The sequence below is a fragment of the Amphiura filiformis genome, chromosome 8, assembly GCF_039555335.1.
Source record: "Amphiura filiformis chromosome 8, Afil_fr2py, whole genome shotgun sequence".
Lineage (NCBI taxonomy): Eukaryota > Metazoa > Echinodermata > Ophiuroidea > Amphilepidida > Amphiuridae > Amphiura > Amphiura filiformis.
This window is the reverse complement of record NC_092635.1, coordinates 55,346,438-55,372,378: the sequence shown is the minus strand read 5'-3', so window position 1 is coordinate 55,372,378 and position 25,941 is coordinate 55,346,438. Positions and strand designations below refer to the sequence as shown.

At 37.9% G+C, this 25,941-nt stretch overlaps 1 protein-coding gene across 1 annotated transcript in view; it reads left to right on the top strand.

The window, feature by feature from the left end:
- Positions 1-25,941, top strand: part of LOC140159239 (uncharacterized) — a 36,185-nt gene that overhangs the window by 4,764 nt on the left and 5,480 nt on the right. Inside the window, exons 4-20 of the mRNA XM_072182646.1 lie at positions 1,060-1,178; positions 1,887-1,943; positions 5,072-5,153; positions 6,996-7,040; positions 8,215-8,414; positions 8,546-8,617; positions 9,291-9,369; positions 11,969-12,268; positions 12,803-12,982; positions 13,615-13,796; positions 14,265-14,348; positions 14,596-14,810; positions 17,896-18,033; positions 18,794-19,067; positions 21,570-21,665; positions 21,851-21,901; positions 23,310-23,465. Of these exons, the coding sequence (XP_072038747.1) occupies positions 1,060-1,178; positions 1,887-1,943; positions 5,072-5,153; positions 6,996-7,040; positions 8,215-8,414; positions 8,546-8,617; positions 9,291-9,369; positions 11,969-12,268; positions 12,803-12,982; positions 13,615-13,796; positions 14,265-14,348; positions 14,596-14,810; positions 17,896-18,033; positions 18,794-19,067; positions 21,570-21,665; positions 21,851-21,901; positions 23,310-23,465 (2,330 nt within the window). The remainder of the gene's footprint in view (positions 1-1,059; positions 1,179-1,886; positions 1,944-5,071; positions 5,154-6,995; positions 7,041-8,214; positions 8,415-8,545; positions 8,618-9,290; positions 9,370-11,968; positions 12,269-12,802; positions 12,983-13,614; positions 13,797-14,264; positions 14,349-14,595; positions 14,811-17,895; positions 18,034-18,793; positions 19,068-21,569; positions 21,666-21,850; positions 21,902-23,309; positions 23,466-25,941) is intronic.

Here is a 25,941-nt window from a genome sequence, read left to right as displayed (position 1 = left end):
GGGATGTCCTGTTATCAAATAATTTTGATTTTTTGATAATACAAATTTTATGGCAAATTATTACAAATTGATATTTTTGATATTTAACAGTCCTCGAAGTAAACTTTATAAATTAACGATATGTACTTAAAGTGTATGTAGCTAGGAGGAAAAGCCGACGATCATTTAAAAAATTCGCATGGAAGATTCACATTATTTCCCCCAAAGACCTGAAATATTTAGGTCTTTTGGGGACAGTATTTAGGTCTTTTGGTGGACAAAATGTGTACCTTCAATGCGAAATGTCCGAAATGATGGTCGGCTTTTCCTTCCAGCTAAATAGCCTACACTTTAAGTAGGCCATATAGGCCTACATATCGTTAGATTAATTATGGGCCACGAGGGTTCAGGGGCCCGAGCACAAAAGCGAAAATTAAATAAGGGCTGATAATGGAGCCGGATTTACCATTGGGCCAGATGGGCCCGGATCCAGGTCACCTCCCCCAATGGCCCAATGCATCTTTCTTTTAACCCCAATAACAGCCTGTATTTAGACCAAAATAGGGCAAAATTGTAAAATTTTCCGGGCTTCTCGCGCATTCAAATAGCAAAATTCATGTTGATCTGGGCTAAAATAGTCTGAAATTGAATTTTTTTGTGTGCTTTGCGCACATATGTCCTATATCGGAATAAAATATGTTAATCCCCCCTTATACGTAAACTAAAAACTTTGCCACTGACTTGACGCCCCCCCCTAAGGTAAATCGCGCCCTGGTTAAAAGGGTCTGTAGGGGCCTACTTGTCCATGGGCCCCTGATGTGCTTGCTATACGCCCCTGATTTTGGTCCAAAACATGGTGTTTTGGGGCTAAAAAGAAACACGCACATGGCAATTTCGGGGGCCCATCTGGCCCACTTGTAAATCCGGCCCTGTATTTGACGAACATTTGATATTGAGTATGAATCGCTCGGCCTCTTCAGCAAAATGTGTCATGAATAGGGCCTACTGATTCACTCACTGAACAATTCAATTAATATTGTTGCATACACTAAGTGTATTTGTGTTCCTTACGTACCTCAGCACCACGTGGGTACGCAACTTGCCTTTCAGCACTTCCATACATGCAGCTTCCATGGGGAAGTCAATTTTGTAGGACAAGTACGGATACCGCCAATTTAGGATGCGACTACATGTACACCGTAAGTTCATAAACATTAGGCCTAACTACGAATTTTAGATACCGTAAAATTAGTGCCGCATTTACAACCTGCATTAGGGGCTGTGCAATAATTAGGAGCCCCGCGGGCGGGTAAAATTTCCAAACGGCCGGCCAAAAATCGCTTGCTCCCCCCCCCCGCCCTGCAAAACCTCCCTTCCCCCCCCCCGGCCCCCTAACCCCCCCCCCCCCCACCCTTTACACATGCCAAATCCCAATTTGCAAACCTTAAACATGTTAAATGGTCTAAAATAGATAAATGTTGCGAGCGCAGCGAGCAGGAAAATGTGCATATTAAAGCGTTTCCGTACTGTTTTCTTTAGCATTTTTAGAGCGTTTTATTTAAAAGGTGCCCCATGAATGTGTGTCAAAATTGCTTGCCCCCCCTCCTCGGCTCGCCAAAATTGTTTGCCCCCCAACCCCCCCCCCCATTTCGGCTCGCCAAATTCTTTTCCCCCAATTTTACCCTCCCCTAGGGCTCATAATTATTACACATATAATTATATACATCAATCATACTTCAAACAAAATGAAACAACAACATTTGAGGTCACTAATAACGGTGCCATTTATAAAAATGACAATAATCATTCAAATAACATGAACGTGTTCTTTGCTCCAAATAAACTTAATTAATCTGTACGATAATTTCTGATTTCCATACTCTCACTTACCATAATTTCTCACACAGAATCGTAGCGAATACACTTTCGTCAATGTTCCGTATGGATATGAATACTACTTCGTTGTAAGTTTTCAAACGTTGTGTTATTTGTTATTACTTTGGACGAAACGTTCTTTAAATATTGATGGCTAGAATTAATTACAATTTGTTAGAATTTTAAAATGTAGAATAGTCAGAATAAATAACAATGTCAAGTCAAGTAATACTTTCTTAGATCCACAATAAGGAAATATCACTCGACCATGATTCCATGAGTACTCATACAAAATAAATTAATACATAATACACATTATACCGCCAAATATCAAAACAGCAGTATTAAAGATGAAGAACAGCCCCTGGTATAAATGGGGTTGTGAAGTGTAATGGCCTACGGAACGAAGGAGGAGAGATATCGGTTTATGTCACGGCAAAAGGACAAGCACATACGACTAGGTCTGGAAATCAGCTGCAGTGGCGTGTGAAAAGAGGGGGTGGGGGTGCCGCGGCTCCACACTTGTGATGGTAAGTCCAGGGGCGTAACCAGACCTGACCTTCCGGGGGGGCAAGATTGAAAAATTTCCCAATTGTTGACCAAAAGTCGCGAGCGGCTTGCCGGGAAGCGTTAAACGGGTGGGGTCCAGGGGCCCGCCTTAGGGGCCCTGGTGGGGTCCAGGGGCAAAGCCCCATGGGGGGTCAAGGGGCAGAGCCCCGTGAAGCTCCTGGTTTTGGCATATTAGAAGCTAAAAATCAGTGTTTCAGAGTACAAATTTCAAATTCCTCTTTCTTTCCCTTTTCTTTTCTCCTTCCCTTTTCTCTTCTCCTTCCCTTTTTCCCTCTTTCTTCTTTCCCTTTTCTTCTTCCCTCTTTTCCCCTTTTTTTTCTTCTCCTTCCTTTTTTCTTCCCTCTTTTCTCTCCTTCCCCCCTTTTCCCTTCCCAATTTTTTTGCTCTTCTTCCCAGTTTTTTTGTGTCCGGGGGGCAGCTTGCCCCCCGGCCACCCCACTGGTTACGCCACTGGGTAAGTCGGGGAAAATGCACCAAGTCAGGGGGAAATGCACCAAGTCGGAGGAAAATTTGTGGTTTACCTGTTACGGGGGCGAGCGAAGCGAGCCGAAATCGTTTGGAGAATCGAGACTCGTGCCCCTCCCCTCCCCCTCCCAACCACACACACACTTTTGAAAATCTGCGGACGCCACTGATCAGCTGACATGAGAAACAATATTGAATGACCAGAGTATCCATCACACCAGTCAGCTTCTTGCTCAACAGATCAGCATAGACAGCTTCGAAGTCCCGCCGCGATACACGTATGATCCTTCCAGCTTCATTCACTATTCTAGAAATTTGTTCCCTATCCCTTTTTGCAACATTCCCTCCCCATTAACTATGTATACACTTACAGTTATATTATAATCGTGTATGTACATCATTTATAGTAAAAAAAAATTATGAAGGAAAGAGGGAAAGCGGTTGTAACATTTTGTCCATATCCCAGGCCATCGGTGTACCTGACTGATACATGTTTTCTTCATTCTGGATACTCTTTCGATACAAAGTACGGTACCTCGGCCTCCCTCCCAAGAGGTCCAGGTTTAAATCGATTATGAACTGCTGAAATCAAACTCTTACAAAAACATAATAAAAATTCCCTTTAAAAGGGAAGGCCAGCCTCAGTGCAGAAGAGGTCTTGTAAATAGTTTGGGTCACCGTGAAAGGCATTTTTAGGATCACGCTTACATCCATGTTACATGACAGTCCACCAAACCATCAATGGTGAGAACATGCACACTGAAACAGCAAAAAACATTAACTCCTATAACTCCTGTCAACTCTTTAATTCATTACTCCAAATTGTTCTGCATTTTTGTCTTTACTGCTTTTTACCCATGCGTATTATTAAAATCAAGAAATACACTGCAGTTGTTAGTTAATTCGCTATGTAAACTCAACTTACATGCACATTTTATTTTAAAATGATTTTATATTATTTCGCATTGTATAGTTTACTATAAAGTAGATAGTGGCAAGCACATGATAAAGGACTGATCATTCACTACAATCTTCACTTATAAACTGTATTTCTGGAATGTGTTGATTGTTAGTCCGAAACTCCTGCAAAGCTATGGACATGGCATCTTACCTACTCCATTCTGTATATAGTCTGCATTCTGTGTTTTCTCAGTCTTCAATCATTTTGTTGAATGTAACTTTATGAATCAAATAAAAAAGATAGAAAGTGGCCTCACTTTAGTTATGTGTCATTTTACAGTATTTATAATTTATAAAGTAAGACAATAATTTATTTAAGTGCATGTCAAAATATGGGATATATTGTTCAATATTATAGCTAGCCCCTAAAAACTCTATTTTCCATCGGATTTTTCCCGTTGAAAAGACAAAACTGATGTTAAAGATAGCAATAATATCATCAATAACATTTTGAGTCATTTTTATCCATAAAACGATACAGGATAGGATAGATAATTACTTTGACTTATGTGGTCCATATAATGAAGATTTTGATTCTACAACATTATTAGATCTGTTATCAACATATCAATTATGCACTCACAGGCAACCAAACATCATGCTATGCTCAGTATAGTCCACTGATATGACCTCTTTCCAGTGATCATTCCCCTAAATTATTAATTGTTGACCATGTCATTTTTTTGATATGCTGATTGCTGAACAAGTTTATGTTTATATGTGTAGGCCTAACCTATGATAACTTTTAAGTCATAATTAATTCAAACATAACTTTGGCAATACTCAATCGTTTTCGTTCGTTGAAACGGCAAAACATACTTTCTTTTCCTTGCAAATCGAATTAGCAGACATCAAAAACATTTCCACCACAAGAAGTAAAAAAAAATTCATACCAATAGAAGAAGGCTATAATCTTAGCTAATCTTTAGTGTACACAAATCCCATCTAAGATTAGATACCAGCCCTATGGGCTGGCGAAAAGGAGACAGCTATGAAAGGCGTGATATACGAGTGATATCCACGAGTCATAACGATACTAATGATACAATTTCAAAGCGAAAAACAAATTAAACAGTTTAACTTAGATTAGATGTAGCAAATTAATGATTAGGGGAATCGACATTGTTAAAATAAAACGTTTCAAGTTTTTACCAAAAGTAAATCTTTAGCCTCTGATAACCGTGTGGATAAGCAAGTAACCAAAGAATGCAACTGATTTCAGGTACGTTATGCCATATTAGGCAGTGATGAGTCTGAGAACATTCTAGCACCAGCTGAAAAAGCGGTTATGATTGAGACACCAGGTAAGAACATGATACAAACACTACACACGAGTATTGCAACATTGCTGAAAAAACGAATAAATCCGCAAAACAATGATCCAATATCCTGTCAGAGTATCCAGATGCCTTTGAAATGGTCGCCAAATCGGTTTCGTCAAGGTACCAGAAAAATGGGTACATACAGAAGAAGTTTGCGCGGAAGTGGTGATTGGACAAAAATAACAGTCAAAGATAGATGACATCTTGCAAGGTTTGGAGACTCGAACATTTTAATTGCAATTATATGGTCACGTGGTTAAGGACATAATGACATTTAATCACATCATGAACACACAAGACAACATGTTTGGTGCAATTCAAGGTCATCTGGTGCCTTATGAGCTACCTCACGACATTTCTTTCTCCTGAGTCCTCCAGACCTTGAAGGGCCTTTGTCTTCCAAGGCTGGCAATTTCTTCCACTGACACATCCATGAATCATTCTCCTACCACTATTTCCTGATACTATTTGTAGAAATCAATTAACTATTTAGAGACCATTGTAAAAGTACTGGAACATTTTGTGGACTAAAGTTTCTTCGTCTCCGCACTCAATCGGATTTTCGTCTTCCGTCATTGTAAACACTGGAATATAGTGCATGATGCCACCACAAGTGACACCTTCCATCCCATTTACAAACATAATCTTACTTATTTGAAATACTAGCGGTCCCGGCACCCGTCTTTCGCGGTCAGTGTCTTTTGCGGTCACTGTCTTTTGCGGTACTGATATTTTATATTCTTTTTAATGTAATGGTCAGGTGTAATGGCCAGGTGCAATTACAGTGTTTGAGTTAATTGTTGTACACCCCATTTTGAAAGTTATGGTGTAATTTCACCTGGTGCAGCGCAATTTGAAATGCAGTCTCAGAATAATCAAAACACTTACTTTCAACGCTAGCCCCCCGGGGTAAAAGCAGGGGGCGGCCAAAACGAAGGGGCGGCGGAAGAAGGGGGCAAAAACAGGGGCGGCCAAAACGAAGGGGCGGCAAAAGAATTAATAAAGAAAAAAAGGGCGGAAAAATTTGAAAATTTTACTATACATCAAAATGTGTTGCTTTTAGGGCGCTAGCGCCTAAAATCCTTTTTATTTTTTTTTTTTGCTCTTCACTCCCCCGGTAGGAGCAGCCACGGTACGCCACTGGTTAAGGGCTCGTTCACCCATCTTTGCGCATTACGTTGAGAGCACATCAGACACACCAAATTGCATGAATACGAGAAATAATTATGATATCAAATAATTTTGATTTTTTTTTATTCGCAATATAATACCAATTTTTTGGCAAATTATTAAAAATTGATATTTTTGACATTGAACAGTTCTCGAAGTAAACTTTATAAATCTAATGATATGTACTTAAAGTGTATGTAGCTGGGATGAAAAGCCGACCATCATTTGAACATTTTTACCTTTCATATTGAAGATATATACACGTAAAATTTCCCAAAAGACCTACATTTTCAAGGTATTTTATGAAACTTTGACATTGAAGTATGTAGCAGGGGTGGGTCGGGCGTAATTCTTTACATGAGCGCACTCCTTCAAAAACCTGGATCCACCATTGGTATGTAGGCCTATAATATACCTATTCGAGGAATTGGTTTGTGGATTTTGAAACACTCATGCAAATTGTGCTATTCCAGTTGATATCCCTATGAAAGATATACATGAGCTTAATATCCCACACAAGGGCGTATATTGTAAATGGAGTCTCATCCAGGTAACCCCATTTGAAATTCACACTCCCTGTGTGGGATATAATAGGTGCATGTATGGAGGGGTATGGATTTTAACTGTAATATCCCATTTCCATTTGCTTTGTAGACTGTTATGAGGAGACGGGAGACAGAGAGTATTGCAAATCACAACGTAAGTCACGTGACAAATCAAATCAATAAAATTTTATCAATTAAATTTCAAAAATCAAGCAAAATGCTACCACTTTAATTTGAATAAAGTTTAGAGTGTACCACTGGACTTGAAACCTTTGTACGTGAAGTCAATGGTAATTTATACTTCACCAAAAAAAGTATCCTTACACTGTGAAAAATAATCACAATTTTAAAACTGAACAATATTGAGGTTAATTTGGTTTTTTTTAATAGATGTACTATCTAATCCTGCACATTATGACACCACATTGAATCCAATGTGACCTCAAGAAGTAAAGTTACAAGCAATTGAATAGACAAAGGTCCAGTTTTAAAAGTGACAAACTGGCCTATACAAGCCGCAGGGGTAGCGCGAGCACAAAAAATCGACGGATCCAATTTAATTTTTCTGGACCCTTTGGTACTTGCAAAACCAACATTTAAGGGGTCCAATGAGAATTTAAGGAGTCGACCTGTCCAAAATTCTAAACTTTGGAACTTGTCAAATATTCCAGTGAAATTATTAGTGTCGTTGGCCTATGGTGATTTGGAAGATTTACTGATCTTTTTATTAACAAAAAGATTCCAACAAGCGCAACATAGAGACAACACATTTTCGTCAATGAAGCTTTATTTAAAGCAGTTTTTTTTTTCAGTTTTTACTTCTCTGTGCTTTTCATAACTCTCTTTGTCAGTTTTTTGTTTCAATTTTCTTGTTCTGTTTGTTTTAAATTAAAGGAACGCATAAATTAGCCATTCATCACTCTCAAAACCAGATGTCTAGTCCGTGGAGTTTGAACAGGCCAGTTTGTCACTTTTAAAAAACTGGATCTTCGTCTAATCAAATGCTTATAACTTTGCTTCTTGAAGTCACAATGGATTCGATGGGGTGTCATAATGTGCCGGATTAGATGCATCTATTACACAAATAAAATTACACAAATATGGTTTAGTTTTAAACTCATAGGATTTTTCTTCCAAGTGTAAGGATACTTTTTGGCGCAGTATTTACTCGTCTTGGCAAACCACTGGAAAGTGATGCTTTGTTTTCATTTTATTGCCAGAAACTTTAGAGGCTTTGATAGATTATAAAAATTAAAGAAAGTGGTATATTAGCTCTATGAAAAAAAGAAACATTCCCCCATTTACACTTTTTTGATTTTTGATTCTAGCCATTCCGATTACTAGTAAAGCAACAGACGTGACGATAGAACGTTTCCTTTACGTAGATGACACGCATGCTAATGTGGTGTTTTCTTGGCGGGAACCGGTACAAATAAATGCAGTACTAAGACTGAGGGACTTTCGTGTTTGGATCTATAATAGCATGGATCTTGGACCTTTTTTTGAAGTAAAAGTAACTGCTTCAGAGGTAAGTGTTCATATTATTTCTTATGGAATCAACGAATAAGAAAAGTACCTATAAATGTTAATTTTGATTTATAATCATAATTCAATCCCGAATTCAATTTAACTCTAGTTTCCCTCTTTCTCATTTCAAAGAATATTGCCGACAGCGATATGTATACTACCACCATAGAAGGTCTTCTGCAGGATTCAAGCTACAGGTTAAACGTAAGTACTAAATCTGACCACGGGCCTATCACCCAACTCAACAATGGCGTATATTTCTTGTTGACATGGGGGTGGGATTGGAAAAAATCTTGAAGTATAGTGAATGCAGCACTTTTTGGCGACAGAATAAGTTTAAAGTCGAAATGCGCGCGAAGCTATTGAAGCTAAACTGGTGAAATACGGTGCAACTTTTGGGACCAAATAATCCCGGCAAATAATGAGGTTAATTTGGTTAGAAACTCACATCAGGCGTCAACATTGGGGGATGATTGTACGGACCATCCCCTGGCAAAATATTGGGGGATTTATCCCCACCCCGGATCTACCCTCAACCTTCGGACCTCTGAAAAATAGTTTGCCCTGATTCCCCTCTAGCCATGTAGTTTTTGTATATTACTGAATAACTCTTCTACTACCGTCATCGTCGTCGTCGTCGTCGTCATCATCATCATCATCATCATCATCATCATCATCATCATCATCATCATCATCATCATCATCATCAGCAGCAGCAGCAGCAGCAGCAGCAGCAGCAGCAGCAGCAGCAGCATCCAACTCTAGTCGAAATTAAAATTTGTTTTGATGAAAATTTTAAAAGCAATCAATGATTTAACAAAAAAAACCCAACACGAGTATAAATTTAAAAGTACCATCATTATTCGCCTTGTAACAGATTGCAGCTGGTTTGGCTAATGGTGTATTAACTGCATATGGCAACGAAGTAGAAATACAGTTCGACATCCCTGACTTAGGTAAGTCAAATTTGTATTGTAGAGAGACTTAAGGGCTGGGGTATGAACGTTTGGACAGTATTTATTGTGGGACATTAGAGCACATCAGACATATCGAATTGCATTCTGAATACGAAGAATGTCATTCTGATATCAAATAATTTTGATTTTTGAAATTCGCAATTTAATACATATTTTATGGCAAATCATTAAAATTGATATTTTTGATATTTAACAGTACTTGAGTAAACTTTATAAATCTGATGATTTATACTTAAAGTGTATGTAGGTGGGATGAAAAGCCGACGATCAATTGAAAATTTTGACCTTTCGTATTGAAGATATGGATTTTTTTCCCAAAACACCAAAAAAATTAGGTCTTTTGGGAAAAAATCCATATCTTCAATATGAAAGGTCAAAATTTTCAATTGACCGTCGGCTTTTCCTCCCTGCTACATACACTTTAAGAATATGTCATTAGATTTATATAATTTACTTCGAGGACTGTTATATATCAAAATTTGAAAAATATCAAATTTTTATAATTTGTCATAAAATTTGTATTATATTGTGATTTTCAAAAATGAAAATTATTTGATATCAGAAAGACATGCTTCGTATTCAGAATGCAATTCGATAGGTCTGAGGTGCTCTCATGTCCTACAAAAAATACTGTCGAAACGCAATAAACGCTCATTTTAGATCCCTTAACGGATTTTTAAATTATAGGGAAAGGTTTTGATACAGTAGCGTAGCCAGTGGGGGGACAAAAATGAAAGAAACAAGTGCCCCTCTGACGAAAAAAAGCAGTGAGCAGAAAGCGCAGTGATTTATAGTGCGCTACGCACAGGCACAACGCCTAGACATTGACCCACAAGCCTCAGCACACTTTACAGGTTGTCGCTGACCACTACGACCCCACATCATTCCACAAACCATTTAACAACAATTCAGGGACTATATAATGCTGATACAAGAGCGCACACCCTAGACATTCCACAAATAACCTTCATAACCAGGATCAGCTCCCGGAGATTTGTAAGGGTTACAACGAGACAATTCGCAGTAAGTTCCTTGTCCGTCCAGAATTTCAAGCTAACTCAATTTTTCTACGAGAGCATACTAGGCACCGCCAGAGTTCGAACCCGCAACAACCTCTCGCACCATAGTCGAAGGCCTTATCGATTGAACTAACTTGACTGTACAGTTTATCTAAAAAAAAAACCGATATGTATTGTATGATGCAACTGCAATTTTTTTCGTCTGTGCCCCCAAAATTTATTTTGCCCCCGACCAAGAAAGCTGGCTAGATCAAAAAATGTATGTTTGGCCTCCCTTCTTTTTTTTGTTTTGTTTTGTTTGTTTTTTTGTTTTAGATAATCTCTAACTGGTTAAAAATATACATGTAGTTTTACCAAGTTACACATTATTTAGGCAATTAAAATTGCCTAAATAATGTGTAACTTGGTATTGTGGTGCTTAATTTACATGTTAAAGCAGGGTTTAAGTAATACAGTGGGTTTAAAAACATGCATACTTTTGGTCAATTAGAATGAGAAAACATAGACTGGAAAAGGGTATTTCTGGATTTTCAGAAATTAGGGTCGGTATTCTTTGCTACAGTAAAAACTTTTTTCCCCATTTTTAAAATTAGGATAAGTCATTCAAATTGTCATTTGGTATTTTTGAAATGAAAAAGTTGGCAAAAACAAAGAACACGGCAGTATTGACAATGACGAAGTTGATGGTCCATTCAAATACATTACAGATTCATCTAATTGCCTTATTTTGTCTTTAATACACGGCTTCCGGCTGAACCGCAAGCAGGCTATGTTAGCACATCTATGACAATGCCAAAGGTACCAAAATCTGAATTTTGATGATTTTTACGATCGTCCGGATGAGCAAATCACTGAATGGGCCTTTAAGCATAAACTCTGATTTGTACTAATTTGTGTACAATTAATAGATTTTTACATTCTGATCTTTTCAGTCCACGTAATCCCTCTGTTTGTTAGCTTCCCAAATGATACTTTTTACTCGGGCTTTCGCCAACAATACACTGGTAGATCCCAAAATCAAAATAATAAGTGAGCCTTCATTATAATTACGCCAAAACATGTTGCATTCAATAACATACGTATACTTTACTTTTACTGTCACTAATTATAAACTTTTTTTATTGCCGGCCATTGAATACTTAAATTGTAATAAACATCAGTATAAGTTTGAGTTCATCATGATTAATAACACATTTTTATTTGTCAAAATTCTACTATGGTATGGTCTAAGGCCAAACAAACACTTTTTTTGCCTTATCTTTCAACATTTTGTTTCTAAAGCAAATATATCATTCAAATAACAAATACGTGAACCTTACAGTTAAAAATGATTACCTGTGCGACTTGAACCGAAGACCATTGGAAGATGAGTCCGATGCATCCATCTACATCCTATAATACTATCGAGGGTTGAGAGCCAGAAAGCCTTAACTCACAAAGAATTCCTTTTTGAGTTAAGGCTTTCTGGTTCTAATCTCAACCCTCATGGGGCACATTGCACCATTCCAATAAGTAGCATTATAAATGTAGCATTGTTTTGTACTTCATTTTAACTATAGAGCGTCCTCCTTCTACGCTACCACCTTCTACCACACCAGTCAATCGGAAGTTAACTTCGCCACAGACCTTTGGGGGATCTGCGACTTCACCAAGCACCAACGTGCCCAATGAATCGTTATTCACCCTTGGACAGATCATAGGCATTGGAGTTGGTGGTTTAGTAATAGTTATTATCATCGTTGTCGTGGTGATTGTCAAAATGCGGACCAAGAAAAGGGAGAAAAAGACTGATAGCGTGTTTGTACGTGACCTTGACAACACGATGCTTCGTAAACCTTCCACAACATCGCTTTTCCATGGTAAGTAAAAAACATCTTGTATAAAGTTGAGACAAGACTTTTCACCAGTGTTACTCATGCATATGAACAAGCTTTACACCCTCTACAAAAGTTATAGGTTTACATGTCAGTTTGGTATAAGCCACAGGGTCAAAAATGAGGTCAGATTTTTAAAATGTAAAATGCTCCAATTGAGCTGAAATTTCCATTGTTTAGAACAATAGAAACCGGACGGAACCGGTCAACCGCCGGTCGAGTTTTGATTTCATCACTTAATGATTGGTGGTGCTCCAGACACAGATCAGATCATGATATTTACCTTGTAACAGATTGAAAATGAGGTATTTTTGTAATTCTTATATTACAAGGACAGAGCGGTCTATCTTCAAAATTCAAAAAGTAGTTGTTTTATTCCTCAACCACATCAATTATTTAGTTCTGTTTGGTTCAGGCATAATACCCAACAGTTAAGATTCTCTCTAGGACAGGACACCATGTATACTTATCTTTTTGAATTCACGGATTGATATTTTTTTTGTGTGTGTTAACAAACAGAAGAGAAAGATGAGGAAGAGATTGATCCTGCTTTTGCTGCGCTCGAAATGGATCGTGCCAACTTGAAGTTAGAAGATGAGTTAGGGAGTGGTCAGTTTGGGGTCGTATACAAGGGATTTGCTCTCGGTGTTAGTGGCGATAAGGAGGAATTTGCACCAGTAGCTGTTAAAGCATTAAAGAGTAAGTTATATTCCAGAAGAAACCCTCAAACTTTCGATTTTAATGTCAAAATTGTCATGTGGAAAAATGTCGCTCCTACAGCGTGACATTTTTAAATGTCACGCTGTAGGAGCAATACTTAAAAGTCATTTAAAGAGTGTGTAATTGCGTGAAAACACCGAAAAATGGAAGTGATAGCAACATTGAAAAGCCCTAATTTAATACAGGAAAAAGTTATAAAAGTACATATAGCCTATCTATACTATCTTCTAAAATAATGTAAAATTTACCGTATCACACGAGATTTGGGTTGGACGAAATTTATTTCAAATCTAAAGAGAACGTAATGATGAGAAATTCCAATCAGATTAAAACGACTTTGCCTGCCGCTCTTTATTTGCTGGCTCTTAACTTGAGAAGGATTCTCAGTTACAAGCCAGTAAATAGTTCGACATTTTACATAGCAGCGACAATTTTGTCGCAGCGTTTTTCTGCGGAGAACCGAAAACGCTGCGGAAAACCGCAAACACGATGTTTGTCGCAACGGACTAGGCACGCAAAAACGTCGAACTTCCCTTGGGCATTTTACACCCTGAATTGCGAGTGAATAAAATAACATCTTCTTCAATCGTGTCTCATTTTTACTTGTGCAGAAAATGCCAACCGGTCAATGAAGGAAGACTTCCTGGATGAAATCAAACTGATTATTGATATAGGATCTCACCCCAATATTTTGTCAATACTTGGCTGCATTACTGTAAACGAACCGTACTACTTAGTGACGGAGTTTATGGATTATGGAGATCTGCAGCATTTCTTATGGAGATGCAGAGAGGTAGGTAGGGCTGAGGACATTATTCTTAAATTACGAACATTATTGCAACACGTATACTGCACACAGAAAGTATAATATTGTCCACGTAAGGCACCGCATCGAATTTGGTCCTATAGAACTATCGGTGTCCGGTTAGGTACCGATGACCTTTTAATATCACTCCCTGGAGATGTAATAAATTGTATCAAGCATAATAATTAGGGGCGCACCATTAGATTTCCAGGGGGTGGCATTGGAATTTTTTGAAAATAGTTTAAATTCGCCCACTAGTGAGCAAAAAAAGAAGGGTGTGTCCCTTAACAGTTGCATAGTGTCATTGTTTTTTTCATTTAAATAAAAAAACGAATGCACTGTACAAAATTTAATGTTCAGGGTACGATAAAAGAGCCATTGGTACCTCTTCGGGCACCGCTATCGGACCAAAAAGTAGTTTTTTCAATGTCTATGATTTTTATGTTTGATTTGCAGGAGAAGTATATTGCGGAGGATGCTATTTATGGCATAACAGATGTTAATAAGCTTCAGTTTGCACATCAAGTAGCACGCGGAATGGTAAGTTAAGAGAGCTCGCCATTCTGGAGACTCCATTGGCTTCAAACTGTCTTTTATTGAATAAATTATATTGCTCACAAAAATGCAACATGATTTTTTACCATAAAATGTAATATTGTTACAAGTTGGTTTGTATATTATTATTAAAAATACACTCGGTGTACTTTGACAAATACAGGTTAATTCATAACTAAAAAAACAAAATGATAAGTTGTCAACGACGATAATACGTGTTTTTCTTACTCAGGACTATTTAGCCAAAACACGGTATTACCATGGCGATTTGGCTGCAAGAAATGTTCTGGTGGGTAAAGATTTGATTGCGAAAATTGCTGACTTCGGTATGGCGGAGGATATCTACATGCGAGATTATAAACGACTGGCACCGGAGAGAAAGAGACCAGTGAAATGGGTTAGTCTGGAGACTAATACTACTGGAAGATGCTCCATTGAAAGTGATGTGTAAGTGAATAATTCCACTAAATATACCACAAAAGATTTTGCCCATTTGTTCATATTTGAACCCAAGGAGGTTCTATAAACATGGCTCTCCAACAGATTACGTTACAAATCAATCCTTTGATGTCGATTTGATTTGCGACAGGTTATTCATAAAAGTGGTACCATTGTTTCGAACAATAGAAATTGGTAATTGACCCGAAAGTATGTTAGCGCTTTTCAACTGCAGGCGAGTATCAATAAGTGACCACAACATGTGTAAGCACACCATTTGAGGAAGTGGTACCAATGTAAGTTGCGCCTCCAGCGGTTGCTGGGGAGAGGTCAAAACACGCATTACATCATGGGAAAATGTCAACATTCGTGATAGACCGCGTAATCACGAGCATTTGGTCGCACGCACACAAACCTTCTATGTAATTCGAAAGCGAAACCAAAGTGGTTTGGGCTTTAAAATTGAATAAAATGGATCAGTTAGGACGCGGGACTACCAATTCTTTAGAAATGCATAGTCGCGCTAAAAGTCGATCGATACATGTTAAAATCAGCACAATTCAGAGATACACCTTTTTGCTATGAAATTTATTTTCTCGGTCAAATATAAAGCAATATTTTTTTTTCTTCAGTAATGTCAGTTAAAGACATAGTGCTTGGATATACATTTTTTTTTTTTTCCTGGTGTTAAAATTCAAGCATCATATTTTGTCTTTTAGTGTGATATTTTTTTATTTTTATAGGCCTTTAGTTCGCCCGTGAGCTTTTTACGGAATTCATTTTTAGCGTCTCAAACTAATATAGTTTGCTAAAGAAAGATATTTCCCACCTCTGTAAAGCACATCGTGTGGGTCTATATATTATAGTTTTGTCAGAATTTCCGTTTTATTGTACCCTTTTTCCCTTCATGCTCCGAAAATGTCAAACTCAGTACTTTATCTCCAGAACAACCAGCAGAAATAATCGATATTTCCATTGATTGTCAACCAGGTCCCTTTTCCATTGAAAACCAGGATTGCCTGACCAGCGATTTGGTAGCCCAAATCCCCAATTCTGGTAAATGAGGTGAATTTTGGAAATTTGCTCCCGTGATAGCCTGCAATTTCAATTTATAGGGGCTATGGATTCCATGATTATGAAAACCATTTTGTCTGTTTGTTTGTTTGTTTATTTACCTAGGATGAGGTCCTTGGGAAAATCCACTGTCCAAACCTAGAAAAATTCGCGTGTTATTAGAGGGGATTTTAATTTTCTGTCCCTCCTATCTCCAGGTGAATTTTGAATGACCTCCCCCCATCGCGGGTTGGCATTTTCATTACACCCTTCAGACTTGCGTTCGGGTTTGTGTAGGCCTATTTGTCATAATTTAGCGCTATAGGACCTACTTTCTAAATGTAGAGCTATAGCTATAGCCGTGCTATATAAATATTATAAGGTACCGGTATGTAATATTATGTAGGCCTATGGGGTGGGGTGGGTACTCAACATATTTTAACCATGACTTACAATGCAAGGCTCATTGTTGCCATAAATGATTTTTCCTTTAGGTCATTATAATAGGTTGTTATAAACTTCCATGTTTAACCTTGTATTGTTTTGGCTGCTTCATTATGACTTTCGTTGGGTTTAAGCAATTTCAAACAAACACAAACAAAAGGCACTATACCCAGTCACCTTCATGACAATTGAAACAGTAGGTAATTTCTTTGCTATATTGAAGTTCTGGCAACACTGTATCCAGGCCGGGCACCCAGAGATATCGATCCACAATGCTAGTATTAGCCTAAGATTTCACGCGTGGATTTGAAAATTTTTCAGCTGGTAGTCAAAAATTATGGAATCAAAACGGAAATTCTGACAAAACTATGATATATCGCTCACGGTGATGTGCGTTAGAAAGTTGGGAAAAATCCTTCTTTAGCGAACTATATTACTTTGAAAAGCTTAAAGATTGATCCAAAAAAAGGCTCGCGGGCAGAGTTGAAGCCTATCAAAATCGAAAATCTTACACTAAATGACTGAATTTCACGACTAAGTTTAACACTAAGATTTGAAAAAAAAATACAGTATCAAGCATTACAGTTTTTCCTGACATTTACTGAAAAAATGAAAATTATTGCTTTTCATTTGGCCGAGAAAAAAAAATTTTACACTGAAAAGGTGGAACTCAAAATTTTGTTCATTTGAATACCAAATTCGATCGTTTGTATTGCCTTATTAAATGACTGAGTGAGCCTTGCAGAACAATAACAATCGGTAGTCCCGCGTCCTAACTGGGATGAACACGCTAATAATTGACGATACAGTTCGATACGCCTAATGCAGGAATGAAAACACCTAATAATAATTAAAAGTCGCCTAATTGTACAACTATCGCACGACTTCATGAATATTGATTGGCAAGTTTACCAATATGTCAGCGCTCAAATCGGACACAATAGATTAATAAAAGCTTCAGTCCATTAATTAAACCAATAACCAACGTCGTGTCCAGTCAATCTATGCAATAACACACCGGTTATTGCAACAGAATTCTTTGAGATATATGCACATGAAATGGATTCTGCTGCAATAAGTGGTGGGCTAACCTTTAAAAAAAGCGCAGTGATAGTGCGCTACGCACAGGCACAACGACTAGACGTCGATCCACAAGCCTCAGCACACTTTACAGGTTGTCGCTGACCACTATCATGGCCCACATCATTCCATAAACCATTAAACAACAATACAGGGACTTTGCTGCTTCAAGAGCGCACACCCTAGACATTCCACAATGATAACCTTCGCAACCAGGATCAGCTCCCCGAGTTTCGTACGGGTTACAACGAGACAAATTAGCAGTGAGTTCCTTGTCCAGGGGAATTTCAAGCTAACTCAAACTCAATAAACCTATGTCATTTATTAAAGTGAAATTTATAGTACTACAAGTAAAGCTTAGTACGATTGGATTATGGGGATCTTTTAAAGGCAACACATATATTTTTGTATTGAACAAGTATAAAACGTAATGGTTATATTTAGTCAAAGATTGACGACATGTTTTTCTGCAAACATGTGAGGTTTGATATTAATTTTCATTCATTAAATTTTACAGATGGTCCTATGGAATTGTACTGTATGAAATTTACACCCTCGGCGGAGTTCCATATCCTACCATGGATGCTAAGACAGTCTTAGACAAGTTACTAACAGGTTATCGCATGGAAAAACCGACCAACTGCCCCGACGATGTGTAAGATACTTTGAAACTTCTCAAAATGAACAACTAATTTCTTATGACTCGATCACTCTTACGATGGGTATTTATACTTGTTTGTAAAACCCTTAATCAGATTGGCTTTGGACAATCCAGATGGCTTTTACCGGATTGGTTGAATTATCCGGTTCGTTTCTTTGTCGGTTGTTCAAGGTAATACAGGCTGTATGAAAATGATTGATACCCATCAGCTTCGCTTTGCGCAGTATTTTTCTGGGACCTGAGAGCACACCAGACCTATCGAATTGCAAAGAGGTTTTCCATCCAAAAGTTTTGATCCATCATAAACTACCGTAGTTACTCTTACATTTCCAAATAAAAATTGAGAAAGTAGTAAACTAGAATTTTGACTCATTTTTGGACCTTTTTAAAAATGGGTACAGTTGAATTCCTTTCATCTTTTCCTTTCCAAAAATGTATACATGACATTGTATACTTGCCTTTGTTCTTGCCTTTGTTACCTTGAAAGTTGTAGTGAAAATATAGTTTTAAAATTTCCCACCAGGCACGATCTTGCGTGCACCCTTAACAGTACAAATCCTGCTCTTCATCAGGTGTTGATAAAATTCAATTCAGGTTGCATATTAAACTTCATGATCTACATTAGAATTACTACACTCGACTTTTATCGTATTCTATTTATTTCCATTAACGCATAAACACTGAAATTTATTATAATTCAAAGTCAACTTTGTCTTAAAATTTATCTCATAATTATCATATCATGCTCTTTCAGATATGACGTCATGCTCAAGTGTTGGTCAGAGAAACCAGACGATCGGCCAAATTTCCATGATTTATACCTTACGTTTGACAAAATGCTTGCAAGTCAGTCAGATTACCTGGGCGGGTTTGAAATTATGGATGATGTCGTCGACGAGAAGAAGGTACTGGACCCGTACGAGACGCCTGACGTCATGATAACTTCACCTGCATACGCGGATCAAATTATCATATCGGCAGACAGTCCCAAGATTCGTAAGAATTCATACCTAGATATGAAACCAAAGGTATGAAGCTAGCCCAATTGTTTTGGTTCTTTAAAAACCAAAATATCTTATTAAAATAAGATAACATAAGATAACATAAGATAACATATCATAACATAACATAACATAACATGACATGACATGACATGACATGACATAACATAACATAGATATTTGAAGGTTTCTTTGTACAAATCCAAAAATGTTGGGTTGATGTTACGTACCTCAATGAAAGTTTCGTGCTAAGACTTAGCACTTTCTCAAATTGACTAACCGATTCCTGCACATTGTCGGCTGCTTCCGGATGGAGCTGGCGTAGATGGCGCTGTTAGGACTTGGTCGTAAATATGTGAAGAAAGTAGTTTCCCTCGTCTCTGTTGAGTGTTTTGGCCCTGACGATGTGCAGGAATTGGTTAGTCAATTTGAGAAAGTGCTAAGTCTTAGCACGAAACTGTCATTGAGGTACGTAACATCAACCCAAATTTTTGGATTTGTACAAAGAAACCTTCAAATATCTATTTTACCGACAATCCTGATGAACTTATTTGCGGATAACATAACATAACATAACATAACATAACATAACATAACATAATAACACAAGGATAACCATCAGCATACTTCGTAGAAGGAACAATTAGTCGAAGATGATCTGTATTACTTCCTGTGTTTCATCATATTAGGCCGTGGGTTACGATGTAAGGTTAGCAACTATTTTAAACTGCTGCGATTTGGTAGTTCACAGCATCTTGCGAATGTTAGTGAGCTTTGGCAAAAATTGCATTGATCAATTCATATCGAGTGTGTAGAAAAATTCAAATGTCACAGATATACTTTTGTAGGTCTTGTGGTTCTTGAGTTATGTTGTAAAGAGGACTGAAACAATAACATTTTTGTAAACGTACCATCATGCAGTTATTGTTAACTACATGTATGCACACAACACAGGGGCACTCACATAGGTAATTGACCCGTACTAGTAGCGCTGTGCTGTGGGTATAGGAGATGAACTAGTTAGCGTCATATATCAAAAGTATAAAAGCTCTAATTTTAGTACTTGCTCTATGTTTCAATTACTTATTCTTTTCAAAATATCTGAATTTTTAATCCGGTACAAGCTTTAATAACGGGGAAGCATGCATTTGTATGAGAAAGGAAATCTACCATCTTATCCAAACTCCCGTGTTAATCCAATGCACATTTTGCTTTAGTACTTTCTGTCAATCAAGTATGGTTTATTTTCAACATGTCAATCTTTAAATTATTAGCATAGTCCTTATAATAACGGTGGGGCGCCTTGATGAGTAAATGATAGCAAACCAGTGAAAAATCCCCAAACCTCAGTCAGTGGAGCTCCACCCGTACATGTCAATAGCGTCATTATAGATTGGATTAGTCGACCGTAGCGGACAATTCGATCGCTCATTGGATTAATATTATCACGTGGTAAGAAATGTGCATTGGACAATCGATTACTATAATGGTTTAGTACTGCATATTTCGGTTTAATCTTCACTAAGCGGGTTTATGGCTGAAAAGGTCACGGTGAATTTGCCGTGGAAAAAACTGCACTATGCATAACTCATTAGCAACTATAAATCAAGCAAGTTTTAAAAGTATATGATTGTAGAATGAACTTTTGCAAAACATCAAAGTGTTATTTTCAGTAATATATTGATTTACATAATGAAATCGATTGGTTTTTTTTACTGCTTCGACCAACAATACCTAGTTTACCCTTAAAGTATTAAAATTCATACTCGCAAATCAGCAGATTAACGACATACCGTTATTCCAGTTTTAAGCTGCTAAGGAGATGTTTATCAGATTACCAATCTACAATCCTGGAAAACAATAGTTGGCACACTTGTATTAAACAATTGAAATGCGTGTCCTATCAAAATTGGAAAGGCGATTGAAACATGCATGCGATATTTGTGAAGTACAGACTCCCCCTGTATCTCACACTTCCCCACTCCCCATCTTTCAATGTTGGAGGGTCACACGGACCTATTGACAACATGGCTTAGTCCAACATTGAATTGGGGGAGAGGGGACAGACATACCAAAATACAAAGTGTGCCAACCTTTTTTTTCCAGGATTGTACCTCCTTCTTTCCTGAGGTAACTCCTGTGGTAGCGTTAGAAGCCGTTTACAGTGTTTCTTCCTCTCCTTCTTATGCCTTCATTCCTGTTGAAATGGCAAGGAAAGGAGATGAATAAAACACTTCAAACAAAGATGAGAGAACCAATAATTGCTATGACCAGCTGATAAATTTTAGGGAATTGGGCTGTCAATCTGATGTAGAGATCCGTAGCCGCTTTTAAACTGTTCAAAAATGTATGCCATCTATGTAGTGATCGATTTTCTATGAATCACTACCTAAACTTATGCTATTTATTAGTTGTTTGAATCAGATAATTGCTGAAATTACTGTCGACTATAAACTTTTTCTTTTTCATTCTAAATGAAAAATTGTTGATTTAAAAAATAATTCGATTATATCTGATATCTTTGTTAAGACAAAGGAATACGTCGCCATGGCTACAGGCGCTGAGGTAGATCAAAAAAACAAGACGAGCAACGAGCTTCTGAAACCAACAGGCAACTATGAAAAGGTAAGGAGTTAAAATATTGTTTTTCATCATTTTGTTCATTAAGCTTTTTCAGCAGAAACCAACAAATGAAGATTGAGATAAAAAACATTAACAAATTGAAATAAAACAAACGAACAAACAAAAGGATGTTGAAAATGATGCAATTAAATTTAATCAGACATCTATCATATTTTTCCATTTTACAGATGAAGCTAAGAAGAGAAGTATCCAATGACTATGTGGCTAAGAAAGCAAAGGTATTGACATATTTTACCAGCTTTACTTGTTTTAATCATTTAAAAACACTATCACTGATTCGCTAAATTAGAATATCTAGAAAATCAGAGATTCTTGAAAAAGGTAATGGCGGATGACACATTTGCACAGTCACACTACACAAAAGTAATGCAACATTGCTGAAAAAGGAGAATTTCGCAAACTGTAAGTTGACCATTGATCAAATTTTCTGTCGATTTCACTTGACGTACTGGATGGAAGTGTTATTGTATTTGTGGTGACATCATGCCTATTCCAGTGCTTACAATGGCGAAATGATAATGGCGGAACGTCATGTCATGTGAAATATTCAACGACAGTTTGCGGAATTCTTCTTTTTCAGCAACGTTGCAATACTTTTGTGTAGTGTGTGTACATGTTTTTAACATACATTTTTTAGAGCAAGTGAAATTGTTTTAACATCCCGTTCCGAAATCTTTAATTATTTAACCTACGTTACAAAACTACAAAGAAATTCTGCAATTTGTGAAAACTAAAATAATTCCTATCACTACTTTATCATTAACTTTTCTGGATTCAAGGAGCCATTTGAGAAAAGAAGACATGACCATTTTTATTACTTCTCCTGTTTGGTGCATCAGTAATTTATACTAGCAAAGAAGTATATTAATCTTCCTCAGACTGCCATCTTAGCTTCTTCTTTCCTGACGTTACTGCTGTGGTAGTGTTAGAAGATAGTCATAATGTTTGCTGAGAAATAGTTTCTCCCAAATGCTAAATCGAACAAAATCTAGCAGAGCAAAACCATTGCTCACACTGTACATGCATCCCACGTGACTGGATGACGCCCCATATACACACGGTTTCGTTGGCCGAGCATTTGAAATACCCATGGCTACCGGTCGGCGATGCACTGCTTTGCATGCAGCGAGGGGTCCTGGGGTTGTAACCGGGGGGGGGGGTTAAGCAACCTCTTTGTTCATCTTCTCTCCTTTTCGTTCCTCCATTCCTTACCGATACCCAAAAACCACTTGGAGGGTTAGGGTTAATATGTTTTTATTCCTTGGAATGGAGAGCCTGGAGAGAACACTCATACATCTATATATAAACAGAGATTAGAGGAACCGATTAACAAATAATAAACTTCAGGAAAAAACAAGAAACTGGGTTGCCAGTCCGACGAAGAGATCCGTAGCATGCAGCTTAAAATTGTTTACGACATCTAAGTTCCGATTTTCTATCAATCACTACCTCAAACAATCAAATCATGATCTTTATCATTTGCTTCAATTACATGTTTGCTTGAATGATTTTGAATAATTATGCGCTGTACACCTAAGATTCTGATCTACTTTTGATGCAATTTGGGAGATTATTGGTCTAGTAAATAATTATGTAATGTAAATTCTTTCTTTGTTTCTTGTTAAGGAAAAGCAAAACGTCACTAAGACAAATGGCCCTAAGGTAGCTCCAAAAGGCCCTAAGGTAGCACCTAAAGGCCCTAAGGTAGCACCAAAAGGCCCTAAGGTAGCTCAAAGAAACAAGCCAAGCCAACCGCTTCTGAAACCTACAGACACCCAAAAGGTAAGCAGCTGTTTCTTTAAAAAAAATAAAGGGTATATATATAATCATAGATATATAATAACATATAACTAGGTTTGAATGATCAGACAATAATACTCATCATCATCAGTCGGATGCGGAGCAGGCGACTACAAGATTTCTCCAACTATTGCGATCTTGGGCATGCGAAACAATTTTGTTTGGCTGCAGCATCCCTTCAGTATCTCCCAGGAGATGCTGGACATACTGTTGGTACAGTGTGCGTGGCCGCCCCGGTTTCCTCTTCCCATGTGGTGGAATATAAAGGACATATTCTTTCACAGGCTCGCCGTCTTCAAGACGCAGTATATGACCGAGAAATTTGAGTTGATGAATCTTGACTCTCATGACTCTGGCAACCAGTGGAGTGGTGTTGGTCACATTGTAGATGGTTTCATTTGGAATCCGATCCACACGCTTGATGTTTAACATGACTCTGTAGCAAGATGTAGCAAAGGCATTGATCTTGTTTTCCATGTCCTTGGGGATTACCCATGACTTGCACCTGTACAGAAAGACAGTAACTCAAGTTGTCTCAAATAGCTTGATTTTTTGTTTCGATTGGCAGGGACAGGCTTCTCCAAAGGCGTTCAATTTTCCAGAAAGCTACCCAGGCTAGTGTTTTTCTTCTTTTTAGGTCTCCAACACTAGAGCCCATCTTGGAACCCAAATACTTGAAGTCTGTGACATGGTTGATACCATGGACTTCAAGTGCTGGTTGGGCGTTACAGTTTGCAGTCATATATTCTGTCTTAGGTTGCAGTCTTAGTAAGCTGTGACTGGGTCCGGCCTATGGAAGATTCCAACAGGGCAATATCATCAGCAAAATCCAGGTCATCTAGCATCCTAGCAGGATACCTGCATGACCGACGTGGGTAGGCAACAATTCCAGCGTCAATTCCAGAAGTTGATTTCTTCAGAAAGTAGTCTACCAGGATAATGAACAGTAATGGAGCCAACACACCACCCTGAACCCCTCCAGTTGTTACTTGGAAAGCCTCTGAGATACTTCCATCTACCATAACGGCACTATTGGAGTCCTTGTAGAGCATCTGGATGGCATTTACCACAACCTTTGGTATTCCAGCACTGAAAACATGATGGACCTGTTGATGGGTTCAAAGCTTTTTAGAAGTCCACAAAAGTAACTGTCAAGGGAAGTTGGTACTCCTTGAAGCCTTCCATGATCCTCCTCAAAATGTGTATTTGCTGAGCAGAGCTGCGACCTGATCTAAAGCCAGCTTGGTTCTCAGCAAAGGATCAATGTGAGGTCGGATCCTGTTCAGAAGGATCTTGTTGTACACTTTTGCGGCAATGGACATAAGCAAAATACCACGGTAGTTTGTTATGAGAGAGAGGTCGCACGGTTGTTTGATGAGATCATTTATTAGTTTTTCAAACAAAACATCATGTACAACCTAATTGCAGGCTTAAACAGCTCAAAGCGATATCATGCTAATGTATAGAGATGCTATTGAATCATTTTCAACTTTAATGTCCCCTCTTTTACAAAATTATTCACCATTACACTATTTTTTAAAGGTTTTTGATATAAAATGTATCTATAAATTACAAAATTGGTGGCGCTATTTAATTAATGGAAATTACTCTTTCAAGCATTTAATACAAATAATTTCTTTTATTGTTTGACGAAATATGCTTATATAATTTCTTTGTTGCTTGTTTCACCTATTCCATCTATTTTAATGGCACTATTAATCAAAGAAATATCATTTAGGATAAAAAGTGCCACCTATAGTTTGCATTTAGTTAAAAATGAAGCCAATTCTATATACATCAAACAACCGTGTTCGGTAGATGAATGATTACATTTGTGACCCTTTGACGTGGCGATGTCAGCGTTGAGAATACTTCCATACAGAATTCGTGAATCGTATCAATCATGCTACCCCCTTTCTGAAGTGCTTCAGCAGTTATAGCACATTCCAATGCTGCTGCCTTGTTGGTCTGTATGGTTGCTATTGTTGCTTCAATGCTTCGACTACTTCTTTACGAGTTGGGGGCTCTGTGATAATAGGAAGATCTTCAACAGCTGGTGCTGGATGTTCTGTAGCTGCTGTGCCACTGTCGTTGTTAAGGAGTGAGCTAAAATATTCTTTCCATTCCTCAAGCAGTTCATCATCATGGTCACTGGTTGGGGCTGATCCATCCCTCTTTCACCCCTTTCCTTGATGGGCTGTGCAATAATTATGAGCCCTGGGGGGAGGGTAAAATTGGGGGATAGCAATTTTTGGCGAGCCGAAAGGGGGGGGGCAAGCAATTTTGGCAAGCCGAGAGGGGGGCGCAAGCGATTTTTGGCACGCATTCACAGGGCGCCTTTTTAATAAAACGCTCTAAAAAGGCTTATAGACTATGGGACATGGGCATTTATCTTTCACTTCCGTAGTCCACTCTTGGGCAGAACATAAAAACATAACAAATCAAGAGTAAATATATG